General features: G+C 29.4%; 2 protein-coding genes across 6 annotated transcripts; one reads left to right on the top strand and one right to left on the bottom strand.

Moving 5' to 3' along the window:
• LOC109326114 (CBL-interacting protein kinase 18-like) lies at nucleotides 4,354–6,440 on the top strand. Of its 2 annotated transcripts, XM_019558782.1 has the most exons (3): nucleotides 4,372–4,436; nucleotides 4,822–4,875; nucleotides 4,969–6,440. In XM_019558782.1, exon 3 carries the CDS (start codon nucleotides 4,983–4,985, stop codon nucleotides 6,318–6,320), a length of 1,338 nt encoding a protein of 445 aa, XP_019414327.1. In that variant the 5' UTR covers nucleotides 4,372–4,436; nucleotides 4,822–4,875; nucleotides 4,969–4,982; the 3' UTR covers nucleotides 6,321–6,440. The 2 variants fall into 2 exon arrangements, with proteins under 2 accessions (XP_019414326.1, XP_019414327.1); XM_019558781.1 differs by lacking the exon at nucleotides 4,822–4,875 and having other exon boundaries at nucleotides 4,354–4,436.
• LOC109326242 lies at nucleotides 9,893–13,664 on the bottom strand. Of its 4 annotated transcripts, none has more exons than XM_019558947.1 (4): nucleotides 13,417–13,664; nucleotides 12,671–12,799; nucleotides 12,212–12,382; nucleotides 9,893–10,314 (listed from the first exon to the last, which is right to left on the bottom strand). In XM_019558947.1, the coding sequence occupies exons 1-4, from the start codon at nucleotides 13,492–13,494 to the stop codon at nucleotides 10,219–10,221; spliced, it is 474 nt and encodes a 157-aa protein (XP_019414492.1). In that variant the 5' UTR covers nucleotides 13,495–13,664; the 3' UTR covers nucleotides 9,893–10,218. The 4 variants fall into 4 exon arrangements, with proteins under 4 accessions (XP_019414492.1, XP_019414493.1, XP_019414490.1 ...); XM_019558948.1 differs by having other exon boundaries at nucleotides 12,215–12,382; XM_019558945.1 differs by having other exon boundaries at nucleotides 12,671–12,802; nucleotides 13,417–13,651.

The raw sequence follows: 15,392 nt of genomic DNA, 5'->3' as shown, positions 1-15,392 counted from the left end.
TGTAAAACTCGTACACTGTTAATGCATGTCTTTTTTCTCTTTCTTCTATTGGAATTGGACTTAGAATTGGAATAACATGAAGGTGGTGGTGTAAGTGGAGGCAGAGAGGTCTCTATCAAAGGGTGCTTTGGGTTCCTCTGCAAGTGATGTTTCTACATAATATAAGACCTTTTAAGAAGTGTAACAATCAGAAGAATTTGTTTCTTTATTATCGGAGAGGATCCTAATTCCAACATGAGAAACATAACTGTGTTAAAATACTCGATTGTGTACATGCAATCAAGTATATGAATAATGAGCTCAAGATTATTGTAATAACACAAAACGGGGTCTCAAGATTTTCCTGTTATTATAGGACCACATCAATGGTCAACAACTCAACATTGAGCCTTTACGTGTTTACATTGACTTAGCAAGAGACGAACACAAGTTATTAAATTTAAGTATGTTTGGTCAATCATAAAACACAACAAGGAAATTGAGAGAGATGTAAACCATAGGATTCAAGAGTAAATGAAATGAAGATGTGGAGTAATAAGAAAGTTGAAGATTCAAATCTCACTTACCATAAAAAAACTGACATATTAAAACTTATTCTACTAACATAATATAATTATTACATTTGGGCAAGTTTCTTGCTCCATTAATATTGCAGACATTCTGAAAATTAACTTGTAGTGTACACTCTGATAAAACATGGATCACAGCAATTAGGATTTATGATGTGACATAGTCACTTAGTTCACAATAAAATACCAAAGGATCAAACATCAATGACATGTCTTTGATACTTATGCAGCATACTTAGTGCTAAGATGTTCTTTAAGACAATAAAATTTCATAGATTAATATACAATTTGGTCCCTGAAAGTGACTGCTTGTGTTGCTTTGGTCCTGAAAAATATGTGTCTAAGCAAATTGGTATGGGAAAGTGACAACTTTATAACAAGTTAGTCCTTCTATTAGTTGATGTGTTAATGAGGCTTAGCATAATGTCAAGTGCACATGTTTAACATTAAAGTGACAAGTGTGTGTTAGTGAGGCATAGCACAAGTGCTCAAATCTAAATTTCATTAATTTGGTTCCTCTTTGGTGCCGGAGGATTCAATATCAGAGGAGATTGTGATATATGACTTTAAAAAAATTAATGGGATAGACTTTAAATTATTTCTAGAGTAAATACCTATTTTAGTCTCTTATATTTTTCGACCTTACCAGTTTAGTCCTTTAAACAATAAATGACCTAAAATGGTTGCCAGAAATTTCAAATGTAGGTCAAATTAGTCCTTTTGGGGTCAAATTAGTCCATACCAAAGTTATAAAACATGCCAAAAGGGACTAATTCGACTCACATTTGAGATTTTTGGGGACCATTTTAGGTATTTTATTTTTTTGGAGGACTAAAATGGTAAAGTCGAAAAATATGAAAAACTAAAATGGGTATTTACTCTTATTTTTAAATAAAAAATATTTATAAATTATGAAATCAATCTAGGCCTCACATTCAGATTTTGGTCATGCTGTTGTTGTTGACTATACTATCACTCATAGGACACATGCATATGTACTCAAAATAGTATGAGTTTTTTTTGGCTGAATACGAATCATATTTTTAGAGGGTCGATATTAGGAATTAAATACATGAGAAGAACTCAACCCAAATGACTAGTCTATTAGGGGGAGAATCTCACGGTTTAAGTACTATATTGAGTTTGCTATACTACTCAATGTGAGACTCCTAAAATTGCTGCCCCTTTAAGGGAGGACGTCCACGATGACTTTCACTCTATTGACACTAACCTGACATAGTCTTTTCTCTTTTAGCGGTTTCACTCATCTATTAGTATTTGATAATATACCTGAATCCAGCATATATGTAGCCCTTTTCTGACACAATTCTGAACAAAAACACCACTTAAACACACGAGGAGAGTACATCCCAAAATACTAGTCTATTTGGTAGTAGGAGAGTCTCATAAAGTATCACATTGAGTTTATTATACTACCCAGGTTCCAAAGTAAGTTATCAGTTTATGTTTTAATTTATTTCATAGCACCATAGATTTGGCAAAATCAAGCAAAATAATTTGTGTCTTTATATTTTGCACAAAGTTTTGTGGACATGATGTGGTAACTTAACTCCTGTATCTTTTTAAATGCATAAAACAACGTTGTACCTGAGAGGTTGCTTATTGTTATTTCAAAAGCCTTGTTGGACTAGAACATACCAGCTACAACATTCTTGTATTGGAATATACTACAACAACAATCAAGTCTTTATCTCATTAGGTGAAATCGGCTACGTGAATCAAATGACGTATTGGAATATACTATTTCAACAAAATTGTGATCAATTTCAAGATTCTTGAAACAGAAGGGCAGCTGATAAATTGTCACAATGAATGAGAAAAAAAGTCTTGAATAAAGTGATTTAGTTAACTTAGAAAATTCCTAGCCAACATAACTCATCTACCCCAAAAAGTAATTGCCTCATAGTGAAGCCTGACTAATTTTTGTCTTAAAGGGCACCCTACCCTACCTTACTTGAATCACTATACCCCACAAGATTAAATTGTTGAGTGCTGAAAAAATCTATACCAAAAAAATTGATAGTATATAGCATACCACAAGATCTTGTTAAAATGCTGAAGATCAACCTCTTAGGTAGTGAAATAACATATTTGATTTACCATATATATACATGAGACATCTATTAGCATAATTTTGATATCCATAACACTGTTATGGCGATACCCGAAAAAAATGAATAAGACTTCTCACAATTAATGAAGATACAAGTTGTATTTTGTAGTGTATTTTAAAGCTAAAATTAAAGAATATAAATGTCATTGTCTTGCGGAATACTTCAGTGTGAGGGTATGTAAAATTGGGAGATTTAGAGTTTATTTGCGAGTTAACTTTTAAAAAGAATGAAAATAAAAATAATAATTCATAACAATGAAATACTCTCAAGCATTCCTTCCAAAAACAAACTAATGTGACTAAATATGTTAATTGTTATAAATATATTATATTTTTAAGAACAAAGTGGTATATATAGACTTTTGTGTATATATAGACTTACATAAAAGCAAGTTAAATGTTTATTTTTACCACCATATTGTAATAGTAGGAATGCATAATACATTAATCGCCATTATTAACTTAATTTTGTATTTTGAATAAAAATCAAAATTGTTGCCTCACCTTTTTAGGTGGTGCCACCTAGCAATCAAGTGCACACCTTAGATAGCGAGAGAATGCCTTAGTTTTAAGAGAAAAAGATATATAAACCAATTATGTAAATATTTACACTGTCAATGTATCATTTACCGTTAATTTTAATTATTATTAACTTTTAAATAAATAATGCAAATAAATAGTAGACGATATACTGACTGTGTATAAATTTTTACATTATTAGTATACACATTTTACGCTCTAGTTTTAATGCTTGATCACATCATTTGCTCAAGAGATTCTAAGGTGTCAAAAACCCACAAACTCTCTTTTTTGAAAGGTACCAATAACATTGTTTTTAAGAATAGGATTATAAAATATATCAAGAGACAAGTTATCTCATTACCACCATTAAAATTATAATAGGTGTCTTATTTAATCATTTTTTATAAAACTATTTTTAAAATTAAACAAAATAATACACATGTCATAAAGTATATCTTCTGCAGAAGATAACTTATCTCATCTAGTCAATAAAAATATGATATATGTATTATTTTGTTTAGTTTTAGAAATATTTTTATAGAAAATGATTAAATAAAACACATGTCATGATTTTAATGACCGGAATGAGATAATTTATCTCCTTATATTAGTAGATACTTTATTCTCTTGTTTTTTTTTATCACACAACTTTTTTTGATACACTTTTAATAGCATATTATCTATGAATTTATGAATTTTTTTCCTCAAAAAAAATGTTAAAATGGGTATAAAAATTAGGAAAATGTTTTATGTACATCAAAACATATATAAAAAAGAATAATGATATATTCTTATGAAGACTTTTAGTTAATTTATTATGGTGAAATAAGATTTCTAAAAAAATGGAGATCAGAGTTAAATGTATAAAGTGACAACATTTTGATCTACAAATAAAAGAACTTAACAAAATAAGATATTATTTGCATGGTACAAATAAACTTTTTTTTGGTACTACAATGATATTCCCTCAACTTATGGTAAAAAAACTAATTTTTTTCGGATTCGTGGTTACACTTCCTAACAAATATTATTCACAGCAATTGAATCTTTGACTTTTTAATTATACTAGAGATCTAACATGTCTTACATGGACCAATTTTGAAGTAAAAGTGGAACCCCAACACAACTTTACTTTGATTCTTTGTATATAACATTATGCCTCTACTCTTCAAAGTTTCCATTTCTTCCATTCTTTCCTTTCTCTTCAAAAGGTAATGCTTTCTTTTTCTCTATCTTCATTTTTCATTAGTTTTATGTCATTTCCTTATGCTTATTATTCTCATAATTCTAGTGATTTTTTTCAATATTTTGCTTAGTTATATAAACTTATGTTATATTTTTATATGGATGATCAATCAAGAGAAACTAGACAGGTTCCTTTTGGTTTTGCTTTATTTATCTGTTTTTGTTTTTCAGATGATCATTTCATTGTGTTATAACCTTGTGATTGTGTCAAATTCAAGATTTTTCTAGTACCCTTTTGCACTTTACTTGATTATCTCAATGAATTTCTATATGTTATTACTATTCAACATTTTCATCATCATATTCTATATGTTTTTCTTAATTTGAAGTGCCATTATTTCTCACTTTTAGGAAGAGAGCATTTGAAATTTTGAATTGATAACACTATAGCAGCATGTATTCAAGGTGAAGGAGATTTCTGACAAAGAATTGTTCTTTGCTTAGAAACCCCGAAACTAATAAATAATTATGAAGTAGGGTACTTAATTTGTGTTTCAGGGTTTGTGTCTGAAATGGAGAAAAGGGGGAGTGTTTTGATGCAGAAGTATGAATTTGGAAGACTTTTAGGCCAAGGAAACTTTGCAAAGGTTTACCATGCAAGGGACCTTAAAACCGGTGATAATGTCGCCATTAAGGTGTTTGACAAAGAGAAAGTTCTGAAAGTTGGTCTAGTGGATCAAACAAAGAGAGAGATATCTATAATGAAATTGGTTAAACACCCAAATGTGTTGCAACTTTATGAGGTTTTGGCCACAAAAACCAAGATTTACTTCATCATAGAGTATGCTAAAGGGGGTGAGCTTTTCAACAAGGTAGCCAAAGGTAGAATCCATGAGGATATTGCTAGGAAGTACGTTCAACAATTGATCAGTGCTGTTGATTATTGCCACAGTAAGGGTGTTTATCACAGGGATTTGAAGCCGGAAAATTTGCTTTTGGATGAGAATGGAGTTCTCAAGGTAGCGGATTTCGGATTGAGTGCACTTGTTGAATCTCATCACCAAGAAAGCATGTTGAGTACAGTTTGTGGAACTCCTGCATATGTTGCTCCTGAGGTTATTAGTAGAAGGGGTTACGATGGTGCGAAATCCGATTTATGGTCATGTGGTGTGATCTTATATGTTCTTTTGTCTGGCCACTTACCATTTTATGATCTGAATCTTATGGCACTTTATAAGAAAATTGGCAAGGCAAAATATAAATGTCCGAACTGGTTTTCGTTTGAATCGCGCAGATTAATAGCAAAAATCCTTGATCCAAATCCACATACTAGGATATCCACAACTAAAGTTATGGAAAGTTCCTGGTTTAAAAAAGGATTCAACTCTAAACCTGATAAAATGGAAAACAGGCTTATAAATGTGGCCTCGTCTTCGTCTTCGGTTGATTCAGATAATGTTTTTGGTGTGTGCGAGAACCAAAGTAGTGATGTTGAGGAAAATCAAGCATTGGTTAAACCTACCTATTTAAACGCTTTTGATATAATTTCGCTGTCTGCCGGGCTAGACTTGACTGGCCTTTTCGCAAACAATGGTGACGAAGATAATGTCAAGTTTACGTCCATGAACTCTGCCTCATCAATCATGTCTACATTGGAGGATATCGCTCGCGTTTTGAAGATGACGATAGCGAAAAAAGACGGGGGGTTGTTGAAATTGGAGAGGTCCAAGGAAGGTAGAAAAGGACAACTTTCAATTGATGTTGAAATATTTGAGTTCACTGAATCTTTCTATTTGGTTGAGATGAAGAAATTATGTGGTGATACATTAGAATACCAGAAGATATTGAAGGAAGATATAAGACCAAATCTCAAAGCTATTGTTTGGGTTTGGCAAGGTGAAAAGCAATAGCTTTAGCTTCTATGGATATGTACTCCTTAAAGATTCTTTGATTAATTCATTATCTGAATTGCTTACTATTATAATTGATTTGTTGATATTTATACAATATTATAAATGGTTTTGCTTGATATTGCTTGCTGAATTCTGAGATTCCATTACACCATATCATCCTTATTATAAATGGTTTTGCTTGGCAAGGTGAAAAGCAATAGCTTTATACTATTCTATAATATTGTTGGGTTTATTCAAGTCTGAAATTTCACATTGGATATGAGGTAGGACGTAAGAGTAAAAGAATTTATAAGTGGAAAATGCCCATGAAACTAATGCCTTAAGGTTGTGGTTCAAGATGTGGTGTCTCACTTGTGCCTCTCCAATTTTCTCAGGACAAGGATGTTCTGTCCCAAGATAATCATGTCCCTATATACCAAGCCAATCAGACTTTATACAATAATGTGAAAATATTAATTTATTATTATAAGATTTCTTTTTAATTAAACTAGATTTTTTAATTGGGTGGGGACACCAAGTGGGACAGGAAAGGTGACAGGTGATCCCCATCCATTTTCCCATATCTTAGTAACAATGGAACTCCCCGGTGGTTGAAACCTCTCTGTTAGTCCAAATGCTACACAAGTTAGCAACAAAGTTAGCAAGAAAGGAAAAGTTCAAGTGGAACTTGTTTTGTGAAAAAGTTTTCACTGTTTGACACATATACTATAGCAATATATTCTTCAAGGTTTTGTTTGAGTATGTATTGCTGATATTGAAATGTTACTTGCCATCCTTATCAATGTTATTGGCTTAAACTCCCAAGTTAAATCAAACTTCTATTCTTAACAAATGAACTAAATCATACATGGTCTAGTGATGTAAGACCCTACTAGATCCCCAAAGTCGAAGATGACGCTTATTGGGAGGGGCAGATGCAAACCCCAAAATAGATTAGTTAATTACCCAAAAAGGTGAGGGATACTCTTGACAGTATAAAAAAATGAACTAAATCATGACCTTCCTATTTATTAGTTAAGAATTTGGATTCTATGAAGTTATAAGGGGTGCATATATATGCAGGAATGAGAAAATTAAGGGAGTTTTCATGACATAAATTTTCATAAAACTGCTTTTTTTTTATGAAAAATATACTGTTGAATTTTCATCAATGCTTACCAACACAAAAATGAAGAGGAATGTCTGAAAAAAAGACTGAATTATAGCATGTACACATGAAATTCTATTAGCAAAAGCAGGAAAAGAAAAAACAACATTGCTCACACAATATTTACAAAATATCATACATGGTGTAGTGAGGATATTTATGAATATCTTTTTCATAGATTCTACACAAACTTATGTATATGAATTTATTTGGATCCAACTTACCTAAAAACAAAAGGTTAAAAAATTATAGTTGGGCCAATTAAATTCAAATAATATCTACACTCCCATACTCCACTAAGTGGCGGTTTCGTGCACTAAACTATTCTTTAAGAGTAATTTATCTCACCCCTTCCTGTTATTTTATCAATAGTAGTTACCAAAAAGCTATTCAAGAAGTTCCCAACACCAATTCTAGTCAAGTTTAAGGTGAAAGAGTTTAAGGAATGAAGTAAATGAGGTTATGAGTTCGAGTTTTATCCGTAACAAATTTAAAAAATAAAAAAAGAAGTTATAAGGTAGTTTAATGGTTCGGGATAGAGTGAAGGAAATGGAAGATTCGAGTCTCGCCCACAACAAATATTAATATACGAACGATTGTCGATAAAAAAAATTCCACCACAAAAATTGTTCCAAGACTTTGCATGTCATGTGGGGATTGGTCATAGAAAAACTCCAGCAATCCAATGGCATTGAACAGATATGCTATCCCAATTAGAACATATTGAGGCAATAACCAAAAATGCTCATAGGGACATTATCTTTAGCACCAATTACATGGTTAGTTCTTATAACATGCATTCTTCTAACTTCAACTGCATAGGCAATTGCAATGGCTATGATCTGGATTAAATAAATGCATATTTATATTAGTGCATGAAATGGTTTTCTAAACAAATGTACATTGAGATGTAGTTATGATAAGGTGACAATGTTTTGGAATATGAACACTTAGTATAATATATATTTGGATAATGTTTAAGATAATATCTTACATTTATATATATTAATTTCTATACTAATAAGACGTTGTCTAGTGGTTAAGGGTTGTTAGATCCCTAGAAAAACCAAAAAGTTAAGAGTTTGATTCTTGGGAACCATATTTATTGGGAGAGATAACCACACACCGAAAGGATTTATATCTAATTCAATAACTAAATAACTCTCAAACTTATTAAAATAGACTACTAGACATATAGATATGATTAAGGATTCATATCTTCATCTTATTAATTTAGTTAATGACGTAGAGCTATTTTGGTAAATTACTAATATGGTCAAGACATTGACAATTAGTATATTTGGTGTGTTACATTAAAACTCAATTTCACATGCTTACACTATTAGATATAGAGATATGTTTTGTGGGTCATAATTCTTCGTTTTGTGTATAATGTTGTTAGACACAAAACTTTTATTCACGAGCTACTAAATTGACTAATACATTAATTTTTAGTATCATTGAGGTCCTTTGTATGAAAGAATCATTGCTATATGAATTACTGTTTCCGAGTCAAGTGTGTATTGATAGTGAGTAGTAAAATTCAATCCTAACACATTTATTCAAGTATGTATTGACATTGAGTAGTAAAATTCAATCACAACACATTTATTCCAAATAGTTTAATAAATTAGTTAGTAATCAGTTAACCAAACAAACCAACCAAATGTTTTTTAAAACCAACTTAAAATAACAATTTTTAATTAGAAGACTAGTATCAAGTGAATTTTGATGGATTCAACAATCTTTTATATTTGTTTGCAATAATTTAATAATTTAATGATCAATTTTTCGGTTAACAATGACAAATATTATAACATTGTTAAAAAGTGCACAAGTGGGTTTATTTGTTTGCCATGTCTACCTTTTTAATTTGCCACATGTATATTTTTAATGGTATTATGATGACACTGGGGAAAGATATATTCATACAATGTTGAAAATTTATTAGATTTATTTGAAAGAAAAAATTTGTGCAACTTAGTTGCATTCAAAAGATAACTTAGATGTACAAAAAAAAAGAAAAGATAACTTAGATGATGAATGTAATAGTTTTGTTTTTATGGAATATAATAATATCAACCATATTCAATAGTATAATTTAAGTGACCTATTTTGAAGAACTATACATATATACTAAGATATGGGTGCAAATGCATACAAATATTTTATGTGTACTATTTTTATATAGATGGTTGATATATGTAGATTTTGTTAATCCTCTTATTCCCCCTCTGAGTACCAGCTATATTTGTATTAAAAAAAACATTTTTTTTGCAAAAAAAAAGAAGATTTTATTAATAAACTATTAGATTTAGTATCAAAGTAGATAATATTCCAATCCTCCTTTAAGGAGTGTTGAAGGAAATCCACACCTATAAAAAATTGCTAAATTGAAAACACCATCAATTTAGAAGCTAACTTGTGGAAGCTTGATACCTTTATCAATAAAGATGGAGATAGAAGATGTAACAATCCAGTTCTAACATACGACCTCCTAGGTGCATGAATATACCGAGCGTGTCACCAGTAACACCCCAGTCCTGACATGCAACCTCTCCGGTCCATGAATACACTGAGCATGTCACCTACCAGCTTAAATACCCTGTAGTATTTTATTCCCCTCCAATGAGAGCTTTCCGCGACTCGTACGCATGAACTTCATCAATAAAGATGGAGATAGAAGATATATAAATAACATAAATATATATAATTAAGGAGACTTGGTTTAATTTAATTTGTTTCTGACTATTGTTGATCACTACTTTGATTCCAATTCTTTATTGCTTGTCCCATTGCTTCTTCCACAGCTTCTACATCAATATGCTCATCTTGTTCTTCATTCTACAAAGTTACAACATTAATTAATTCTTCCTTCATTCTCATGCATCAAAATATATATAGAGAGGTAGAACCATATAAGCTAGTGTAATCATAGTTAGAAGAACATGATTAACATTGTAAAAGTAAAATTAAATAAATCTTAATTGAACTTATTAATAAATTAAAAGTTTGTATCCATCTCTCTAGAAAATAAATTAGAGGTGTTACTAATATTTTTTACCCTTGGATGATTATGTGAGTAAAGTTGAAAGCTATCACATACTTAATATAAAGTGAAAATTGATGCACCATGTCTAGATTTAAATGACATATATGCATGTAAATGAGGAGTAATGTTGGATTAGTAAACTTAATACATATTATATTTTTAAAAGCACATGAAGGATAAAGATTGACACAAATGAATATAATGAGTAAACCCATTCATATTTATGAATTTTCATTTATAACTTTTGTATCTAGGATTTCTCTTCCACGTGAATACATGATCACGAGACAGAAAATAACATATAGATGTTATATTCTAGCTATTCTAAAAATTTTCTTAAAAATTCAAATAATATTTATGAATATGTAATTTTGGATCAATTAATGTATTTTTTAATTAAATTTACTTATGTACTGTTTATTTTGTAGTGGTACTTCTATTTTCATTTTAACTTTATGTACTTGAACTTAACTCGGTTATATAATTATAGATTGTTTTATTATTATATTTGTACATCAGTTATACGTTGAAAACAAATACTTTTTGTGTGTGATTTCTTATTTTATTCAGCATGCCTGGTCATTTTTTTCCATTGCAAATAATTTATTTTAATATTTCATTTCAATTTATCAACTATACTATTTGGTTTTAAATGAAATATTTCATTTGAATCTTTCAACAAAATTAATGGTTAGCAAGTTTTTTTTCCAAAACCTCAAGGTGTGAGGTATAATTTACTTTTTTTATAATAATTTATATATTACAAAATGATGGTACCACAATATCTGTATATGTATACATACATTACAAAATGAAATTCATGTGTAAAAAGTTTTTTTAGAAAAGGGGTAAATGTTAAGAAAATAATGCTAATTATAATATACAATAAAATATGCATACACGTCAATCCATTGCAGTCTGGCAAGAAAGTTTTGAATATGCGACATCTATCCAACAATTAGGAGTAATAATAGAAAGAATTAAGTTAGAAAAGTGAAATTATATAAATTATTTGTTATTTTTTTATATCTACATAAAAATTCACTAATTTATATACATATATTATATTTATTATCCTGATAGAATATATAAGTGTAATTTTTTAAACAAAAAATAGTGATAAATATAATTAAAGTAAACAAATCGTGGAAACAAGTCCAAATAATATATGAGTCGGTATCACTTCTTTATTTTTAGTTCATTAAAATATAGTATAAGAATGATTTAAACAATATCTCTTTATAATTATTCATGCAGTTTGTAACGGACCAAAAATATTAAAGAAAATTATTATATTATTTCAACTTGTCTGGACAATATATCGTATTTTGTTTAACTTAATTACACCCATAATTTCATTTTTTTTAAAATATCTTACTTATTTCTCGTACAAAGGTAATTAGTATAATATATATATATATATAAGGATGATCTGTGTAGGTATAAAAAAAATATGTGTTTTGTATAATTTCACTAAGACGTAAGAATATCAGAATAATTTAATAAGAGAGTCACATAATGATATGCTTATTGAACTAGTAATTTTTTTTAAGGGTAAAGGTAAGAAAACAACAAAGAGAAGAACTAAGATGTATAAACTATTAATTAAGCATGTATAAACTATTAATTAAGCATGTATAAACTCATATTAATAGATAAATAAAAGCATGTATAAACTATTATGTATCTTACTTCTCCAAGTGCTTGAAATCGAAAAGTTTCTGCACAAGAAACCCTAGCATCCTTCACATTTAGATGTATCTCTTCAAAGGCTTCCAATATGTAAACAAGTAAACCATGACACCTCTTTGATGAAATCACATTAACAACAAACCCCTTTCCTAGGGTTTCTACTGTCACCTATATATATATATATGCATCCACAATCAAAATTTTGGATTAAAAATACCATATAATATTCACAAACATACTACAATTGTAGTATATATTAAAATGAGGAAAAAAATTATACACCGACGAAGTATGAGTTTTATATACTCTCACTGCATTATTCATCATTCATGTTTTATTATTATTGGCTTTTCAGAAAAAGTAATGTAAATAAATGATAGATAATGTACTGATTATGTATGAATCTTTATACTGACAATACATAAATCGTACACATTTATATAAAATATAAAGTACCATAGGTAAATGATTTGGGTCTGTTGAAGTTTGTGCAGTGGCCATGTCTTGAATATTCAGTCCCTCCACTTTTTTCTTCAGCTTTTCGATATACTTTGATGCATCAATTATGATCGAGCTTTTACTTGACTGCCATAACCATGAAAGCAAAAAAAAACTATTACATAATATACTGTTTATATCCATCAAGCAAAAATCATCATATGCCTATAATATCTGATATATATATATATATAAACAGGTGTTTTAAATTGCATTCCGTAATTTCAATTGTGGTCATATTGATCATATTTTCTCACAATTATAATAAATATAACGTAACAATAATCATAATTTAAAACACTGGTATAAGTGACATATATCAAATATTTTTCACTTTTCAATGTCAATAATATATTAAATAGTGTCTCAATTTTCTCTCAAAAAACAATCATGATAGCATAAACATAGCTGTAAAGATTTATTAACAATTTTTTTATCAATCAATACCCCTTCCCAAAAAGTATGTTTTACCAAAGCATAAGGCTTTTAGATAGAGACTCATGAAGGTATTAAGGAGAAGAAACCATGATTTCAATTGACAAAAAAGTAAGAAGAACAATAAATAATCAAAGGGTAGGATTGAATTCCTAACTAAACATTCTTTTTGCTTAGAAAATTTAGTGATTTCAGTAGGAATAAATATTCATAGAGGAAATTAAACCCATTGAAAAGAGAGAGATAAGAAAAATAATTGAGAGAATTACAGCATGAGAGTTAGTAATAGAACGAAGAAGTTGAAGCTTCTCATGCAATGCTATTCTCTTTTGCTCTCTAGAAACCATATTATTATGCTCTTTTTTTCTATCTCCTTATGCTTTTTTTCTTTTTCTCTGATATTTTTCTTTTGGTATCAACTTTGAAGATCTCTATGGTTGTTTAAAAGACTAAGGGAACGAGCTCTTAAATCCATATGATCTTGTGTTTTCTTCCCACATGACTATGTCCATTTCTTCACAAACAAATATTACTACATAGATTCTCACTTATCTTACCAAAATACCCTTTTCTTACATGACAAATTATTTTTGTAAATATCTCATCACAATGTGTTTTATGCCGTGAGTTGGATGAATCAATCAACCACTTGTTTTTATTGCTCATAATCCTATAATGTTTAGTAAAAATTATACTCTCGGTTTGGCCTTAATTCTATTATCCGCGATGAAGTTAACACTAACTTCGAGATTACAAGCTAACATGATACAGATGGAGAAAAAAATAAGGAGCAATGGATGTCGATTAGTTCGTATCTAGTCGGACTATATAAAATGTTAGAAACAAGATCGTTTTGTAGAACACAATGTTTCACATGGATGAAATATTGAAACTAATATATTTGAATTCTTGGAGTCTTCTAAAAATACCTTACAATGATTTTATTTTTTCTCGTGGTGCTACCAAATTATCTTCATCCTTATTCATCCTTATTAGTTCTCTATGGACCATAAGTGGATTAAAGTATTAATTGTTATCCTAATTTTCCTTTTTATCATTAATAAATTTGTTGCTGATAAAAAAAAGTTTCTTTACATAATTGTCTTTAGGTTAACTTGTGTGAGGAGAAATTTCATGATGCATCATAATTATATTTTAAATTTTTGTGTAAAATTTATATAAATAAAGATAGATGAATGGTGGTGATACATCTAGATTACTCATGAGACCACCTTAAAAAAAGTGTTTGAAAAAATGATGTACTAGAAAATGTGTTTCTCTTATTATATTATTTGAAGGAAAAGTAATATACGAATTATGTAAAAGCAGTCACGTGCAATCAATATTTTTGTTTTGTTATATATTTTAGAGTTTCCCACCTTTGCTCATTTATGTAGAGTTTCTTTCACCACATTTATTTACAGAATATGCGTCAATGCTAGACTGTACTCAAATCTCATGTTCATTTCATGTGTCATTTTATATGCTAAATGCAATTGTCCAAAACATGATAAATTTTATTAATAATTTAAGAGAAAATAGTTTGTTAACCAATTATAAATATTTGATACATGGAGTGTCATTTTAAAGTGATCTGATTTTATTTCATTAAAAGTACTAGCATGATGTGATTCAACATGACCATTTAATTTTTTTTTATGAACAAAAGTAATTTTATTAAAATTCTACTCAAGGTATAGAGAATTTACAACGAATTAGAAATTTATGGAAGAAAAAATAATGAAATAGCTAAACCATGAGACAATTCCATGAGTTAGCATCTCAATCCGAATAATTAGATGTATATTAATTTGTTCCATTAATCCAAAGTCATATATCAATTTTCGTTAAGTTAACAATATGCTGAATGGAGGGCTCCTTCATTAAACTTTCATTCGAAGTGGTTTAAAGTTCTGTTAGAGTCTTAGGATGACCAAAAGATCAAGGATCCGTTTCCTAAGAGCTATACTTGGGAGGGACAGTCATGAACCCGAAAGTGATTAGTTCCTTACTCAAAAGAGTGAGGGAATATCGTTGGTAGTACCAAAAAAATATTAAACTTTCAAGACATCATACGTTTTATATATTCATCTAATATAGATATAGACCAAAAAAATAGCATAATTGAGTTGTGAGTTGTAGGGAATGAAGGAAGAAGAATGGTGAGCTCGTGATATATGAAATAGGGCATCGAAAGAAGTGAAGGAAAAGCAATAAAAAGATGTTTAGTTTTGATTTTGGAATG

Source organism: Lupinus angustifolius, chromosome LG14, assembly GCF_001865875.1.
Source record: "Lupinus angustifolius cultivar Tanjil chromosome LG14, LupAngTanjil_v1.0, whole genome shotgun sequence".
NCBI classification, from domain to species: domain Eukaryota; kingdom Viridiplantae; phylum Streptophyta; class Magnoliopsida; order Fabales; family Fabaceae; genus Lupinus; species Lupinus angustifolius.
Note: the sequence above shows the minus strand (reverse complement) of the source record. Positions and strands in the feature narration are given on the sequence as shown.